The 6,722-nt window shown below is 43.0% G+C and overlaps 1 protein-coding gene across 1 annotated transcript; it reads right to left on the minus strand.

The window, feature by feature from the left end:
• Nucleotides 1–545: 545 nt before the first annotated feature.
• On the minus strand, nt 546–5,869 carry LOC104054500 (keratin, type I cytoskeletal 15). Its single transcript, XM_054088245.1, has 8 exons — nt 5,233–5,869; nt 4,458–4,540; nt 3,471–3,627; nt 2,793–2,954; nt 2,532–2,657; nt 2,171–2,391; nt 1,387–1,412; nt 546–880 (listed from the first exon to the last, which is right to left on the minus strand). Exons 1-8 carry the CDS (start codon nt 5,800–5,802, stop codon nt 807–809), a joined length of 1,419 nt encoding a protein of 472 aa, XP_053944220.1. The 5' UTR covers nt 5,803–5,869; the 3' UTR covers nt 546–806.
• Between the last annotated feature and the right edge of the window lie 853 nt (nt 5,870–6,722).

Raw genomic sequence — 6,722 nt, forward strand, 5'->3', positions numbered from 1 at the left:
GGAGTAGATTTGCAGAGTAACTCACTGCTGCGAGGAGGTGCTGTTGCTACCACAGCAGCCACAGAAACAGCACGGGCTGGTGAGTTCCTCCTGTGTGTGAAAACCAGAACAGCCACAGCCAACTCTGGGTGAGCCGTTCATCTCTGCCCAGCGCTCCCACGAGAGCCAGGGAAAGTGGCCTTTTTGCAGAAGGAACTGCAGGAACTTAAATATACATATGGAAAGTAGGTTTTTTTCCAGAGGTGCAGCCAATTTGTGCATGATTTGTAGTCGTGCTGCGCACTGTGAGTAAAGAGCTTAAGGGTTTTTTGCATTATCATCTCAGGTTTTTACTGATATTAGTGTTCATGGGAGAATTGAATGACATTTTCTATCTGTCTGTTCATCATCCCCTTTATTAGTATTATTAAAGTTATTGTTATTATTGTTGTTGTCCACTGCACATCTCTTGGTTTGGGGGTACAGGAAGCACCGTGGTAGGGAAGATCTGTGCTCACACATGTGGCAATGCCATCCCGACTTCAAAAAAGTGACACCAAACTGGATGTATTTGCACAAGCAGGACAGAAACTTTATTATGCAGATTCTTTTGTAAGGGAACTCTACAGCTACTGACAGAAACTAAGCTGGTCCTCTCTCACCCACGCAGCCAAATGCTCATGTGCAGGGGAGAGTAGATTTGAGGAAAGACATCGAGCTGTTGCATATTTGACAGAAGTGTAGGATATTTCTCTCAGCGTTAGTCAGTGTTGGCTGCACTGTTTCCATATGGTGCCATATGCAGGAGGGGATCTGGTATTTCTTTGTTAGAATCTCCTTTCACGAGCAGATTTTCCGTCGTCTTCCAGGCCTATGCGATTTCTTTCTCTGATCAGAGTTGCTGTGGCAGGAAAAAAATAAGGTCAACTAGGGAACCCCCTGCCCTGCTGACACCCTGCCGTGCCCTGCAATGGAGAGGTCTTTTGTTCCCCACAAGATCTTTTCATCTGTCAAAGGGGGAATTGCCTTTACATTACATCTTCTCTCCGGGCTGGACCACATCCAGTACATCTTAAAGAGTGCCCATCCCATGTCAGAGTGGAATGTACCTTCTGTGTCGTGTGAATCAGCAGGGAAACTTGGGAATCATTGGGAGATTTTGGTATTTTAGAAACTCACGAAGAGTTCATGCAATTGTTTTGGTAAGTCACTGGTTTCAAAAGTGCACGTAAAATAAGATAAAGGATTATATTTTTGTCTCCAAGTGATAAAGAGTGTGACCATTGCAGAGAAAGTATGATCTGTGCTAGCAAGAAGAAATCCTAAGCAAAAAACCAATAGGTTTATTTAATCTTAATTATTGAATCAATTCATTTCTACCCCTCTTCAAATAGAAATATTTCTTACCATCCTTCGGAATCACTCCCGACAACCTGTAGAAAAGAAAAAATGTTTGCTTATTGTCCATCACTCATCCTGTCCACCGAAACCATTGATCCATGTAGGAAACCCTGTGCAAACAGCTGTGATTTTACACTGTTGCTCTCAGTGGGTGGTGTCTCAGGTGTGGTGTTACTGGTGTTATTGGTCAGGTGCCTTCTGGTTTGAAGGCCAACATACTCAACTGGAAATGTGAACAGCAGTCAGACCAGTTCTTGGTCCTGATATGTCTCTGTATACTTCTCTCAAAATGTCATAATTTAGCAAAGACATAAGGAGATGACTGCTCAGGAATACAAAGTAATTCCATGTGTAGATCAAGTATGAGAAATGGACACTACAAGTTAGATCTTACTAAGTAAGCTGTGATCTGTACCAAGTTCTTTTCTGGTTAAGAATACTATGTATGAGGAGGATGAATATTTTCACCTCTGGGCACAAGTATAAAAACCCAAGAGCTAAAGAAATACAGATTTGTATAATCTGTTTCAGTGAGAGCTTTATGCAAGACACATGTATGGAGCCTGGTCCCTTCTGTAATTCATTGTAGTCAAAACAGTTGCCTTTATCTGGTGGTTTAGCTTGAGTTATAGCAACGCCTGGGACTTTGCCGGGCGTCTGTTTGTCCCATACTCAAAAGCCTGTGCATGCAGTGAACGTAACTCAGTAATCTGGAGTCAGCCTGATTATGACAATGCGTTATGCTATTAACCTTATCTAACCATCATGGGATTTGTGTATGGTAACGTACTGCATGTCCTGGCCCTCCAGCAACTGGCGGTATGTGGCGATTTCCTGCTCCAGGCGACTTTTGATATCCATAAGCATCCTGTACTCTTGATTCTGACGTTCCATGTCGCATCGGAGTTCACTCAGTTGCTCCTCCACGCTGGTGATGAGGACCTGAATCTGTGCCAGCTGGGCACAGTACCGTGCTTCTGTGTCTCGCAGGTTGGCTTCCAGTCCAGCTTTCTAAGGCGGAATAAGATCAGAACAGGTTAACACGCAGATCTGTCCCGCAAAGGTGGGGCCTAAGGAGAGGCAAGACAGAAAGGGAAGACCGTGTGAGTGTGCTTGCAGTGACTGGTGGGGCACTTGGGGCATCTCCATACCATGCTGAGCTGCGACTGGAGCTCAATCTCCAGCCCTTGGACTGTGCGTCTCAGTTCTGTGATCTCGGATTTGCCAGTCTGTATCTGTTGTGTGTGGGTGGCTACTTCACGATTCAGCTCGTCAGTCTGGAAGAAAAAAGCAACCGTAAAAACACGTGCATGCTGTATGAAAGTTTTAAATGATTTTGAGAGAGGGAGGGCCCATGCCTTCTGTTGGGACAGTGGTAGGGAGGCAACGCTCTTTTATGGGCATAACTGTACCTGGGTGAAGAACCAGGCCTCGGCATCCTTACGGTTCTTCTCAGCCAGAGCTTCATACTGCTCCCTCATCTCGGAGAGAATCCTGGTCAGGTCGATGCCAGGAGCAGCATCCATTTCCACAGTGACCGTTCCACTGAGCTGATTAGAATATTCTTTCATTTCCTGCATGGGCAGAAGACAGAGGACACAGAAAAGATCAGGCTCTCTCTTCCCATATAATTTCTGCCATCAGCAGTCCAGGCAGAGGTCTGCAGAACTTTAATAATCAACTGTTATAGGTGGAACACGCATAAAGATGTTTGTCAAATTTTATCGCTCATCACACACACCTTTCTCTGTGTACAGTTCTTGAGTTCCTGAGTACACTTCTCTGTGTACTCAAATACACACAATTATATGTAAATTAGACATATGTTTCTTTTATTAGCTTAACTGGCAGTGACTTGTGCCTGTGAGTGTCAAATTGGAACTGATAGGTCCGAAAAGTTTAGAATCACAGAAATCTGATTCTGTGATCCTTCTCAGGACACACTTTGGATTCTTTTAATATTACAGTTTTCTTATTAAGCTATAATGTCGTCACTCTGGGGTTTTTTGTTTGGATTTCCCCCTCCCCACCCAGGAGGCATAAATTCCAAAGGGAAGGAGTTTCCTCTTGGCAAGGTTATGGACTCTCACCTCCTCATGGTTCTTCTTCAGATAAGCCAGCTCCTCCTTCAAGTTCTCAATCTGCAGCTCCAGGTCAGCTCTGGCCAGGGTCAGCTCATCCAGGACTCTACGCAGGCCATTGATGTCAGACTCTACGCTTTGGCGCAGGAACAACTCATTCTCATATCTGTGGTTTGAAAAAGAAAGAAGCGCTGGAATATGGATGGGTTTGTATTTACCAGAGCTGTGAAACGATGACATTTTATATTGAATGTAAGAGGAACAGTGGGCGATAAATGAAAATACAGATATTGACAAGTGTCAATGGAGTAAAGATGGATTTTTCCAACTTCTAGCTGTGACATATGAAAGTACGGGCGTTGCCATCTGAGTTTATCTTTGAGGAGTACATCACATTGCACTTTGCAGAACTCACTACTGATTATCAGCATCCACAGCAAAGCTCTTGCAGAGCTCCTCTCACATTGGTGTGGAGGAAAGCACAGATTGCCCGGTTTTGCCTGGCACACCAGAGGAGGAAACACAAACCTGTGGGTACATCACTGCAAGATAAAGCAGTTGTGCATGTGTCTTTATCATCTTTTCAGCAGTGTCTGATGCACTGCGACATCCGTGAGCTGGACGAGCCCCAGATTACTCTTTCTGTTCCTTTTCAGTGAAAATCCCAACCTATTCCTGCCTTCTTTTCCCCTGTGACTTGGGCTGGTAGAAATAGATTAGAGAATCTCTAAAAACTAAGACATGAACTATGATTTCTTATCTGTGATCTGAGTACTGGGTTCTGCCAGGTTTGTATTCTGAATTCATCGCATTTTTGCCGGTTTTTTTTTTTCATTAGAAGTCATGACGGACAAATACCTATCCATAACTCTGAAATGTGTCCTTCAGTGACTGAAGAACTTTACTTTCTAGGTAAAAAGTAATACTAAACCTTGGAAAACTGTTTTGAGAGAGAGAAAAGGAGAGGGACGACAAATACGCTCCAGGTAGACTTACTTCAGTCTGAAGTCATCTGCAGCCAGCCTGGCATTGTCGATTTCCAGAATGACTCTGGAATTGTCAACAGTCGCAGCATGGATCTGGCAATCAAAAAACATAGATAAAGGTTCCTGTAAATAATGGTGAAATATCAACATCCTGAGCTCATAGCAGGGAGTTTTTGAGGCTGTAACCACCAAAGATGGCAGAAAAGCATGGACTTGCATTATGTTGTCACACTGCTTTTTGGATTTCGATGGCCATTGCAATTTATCGCATTGCTCTTTGGTGACACTGTAATTCCTATAGCTTTTATGGAGAAAAAAACAGAAATACCCAGATCTTTTCCACATTCCGTGTGCAAATCAGAGAGCTGAGGTACCTCTATGTAACTCAGGTTAGAAAATACATTTGTGCAACACCTGATCTTACCTGTAGCTGGGAGAATCTTTTTTTTTCAGTCTTTGCGGCCTACCTGTCACGTTCTTTACTATTTGAATATTGAATAAATATATTGATAATTCTAAATACATTATGCCAACTTTTAGTGCAATCATCTTAATTTCAACAAAAGTCACATTTTCAGGACAACTTATTTGGCTTTTAAACTGAGAAAAAGCTCCTCTTCTCTGCTCGAATGCTCATAACCTCATTATATTTAAGATGGGGGAATTCAGTATTTATTTGTAATCATTTTAGCTAATTTTAAAGAAGTGGTATATGCAGTTCCACAGTTTTAATGGAATTCCACAGTTTTAATGCATTCTAATTCCTCTACACACAAATGTCATACCTTGTCTCGGAGATCTTCAATTATCTTGTAGAAGTTGCTGTAGTCCCGGGCTGGGCTGGTGGGAGCTTGCTTCTGATACCAGTCTCGGATTTTAACTTCTAAATCTGAATTTGCCTCTTCCAGTGCTCGTACCTTGTCCAGGTACGAAGCCAGACGGTCATTCAGATTCTGCATGGTGATCTTTTCATTTCCAGAGAGGAGGCCATCACCACCACCAAAGCCACCACCAATGTCAAAACCTCCACCAAAGCAGGCCCCTCCACCAAAGCCAGCTCCTCCGCCAAAGCCAGCTCCTCCACCAAAGCCAACTCCTCCACCAAAGCCACCGTAGCCTCCTCCATAACCACCGCCTAAACCAGAACACAAGCCACCACCATATCCACCTCCTACAGAGGAGACATACCTAGCTGAAGAGATGGAAACACCTCTGCCACCAGATCCTCCATGGATGCTTGGAGCTCGGAAAGTTCCCCCTGTTCGGACTGAGGAAAGGCGAGAGCTGCTGCTTCCACCACCCCCAAAGCCACCACCATAGGTTGAAGAAGAGCTCTGCATGACAGAAGTAGCCATAGCTGCGGCACAAGAAAGCACTAAGGCCAATTAGCTAGCTGGATGTAGAGGAAAGAATGTGCCTTCACTGCCCTGGTGCTTCTTTTATATCCTCGAGATAGTCGGGAAACAAACCCAACCTGCAGCCCTCCCTCCAAAATTTCTCCTCCCTAGGGGTGAGGCCCATTATGATGACATTCCTCACAAATGGAGCTGGCTGTACATCTTGGGGGCTTGGGTTTGCTTTTTTTTAATTAAACAAAAGGGATGATTCAGATGAGTGGTTTTTCTTCAGGCTATAGTTCCGAAACTTGGAGTTTACTTTGCTGACATTTAAGAGTGGAAAAACAAAGTGAGTCCAACCCCACCCACTTCCATCACAGCTATTTTAAGAAAAATCAACTTTTTATAAAAATGAAGTTTATGTAAAACTCTCCTTTCTCCTTTTTCTCCTTTCTTCTTTGCTATCTGTATATGGAATTGAATTCAGTATTCCTGTTCTTTGCTTGGAAATAATATTTAGATTTTGGAATCTGAATTTTTAGTACAAAAAAATAATCACAGCATTATCAATCACATTAATTATTAATCACAGCACGGGAGGAACAATAGAATCTATCAGTGTGCAAGGAAGAGCAGGTACAGTGAATTCACTAATGCTTGTGAAAGAATCAACAGAGGTAATGTAAGATTGAAATAATTCAATTAGAAGAAGAAATGTGGGAGGACCGAGTTCCTGTTCCGTTTGGAAAACATAAACAAATTGAATTTAAGATGCAACTATTCAGATAGAAACAAATGTGTTTAATGCCAATGTGCACTGTGGAATGCGGTAATTCTGGAAAAGGAAGATTTGCGAAGCGCTTAGAAGAGTGTTTAATCTTAATCCTTCATTAGAAGAGGGAGTCTGAGACGTCTGTGTGTTTCACATCTAATAATTG

The sequence above is a fragment of the Cuculus canorus genome, chromosome 25, assembly GCF_017976375.1.
Source record: "Cuculus canorus isolate bCucCan1 chromosome 25, bCucCan1.pri, whole genome shotgun sequence".
NCBI lineage: Eukaryota > Metazoa > Chordata > Aves > Cuculiformes > Cuculidae > Cuculus > Cuculus canorus.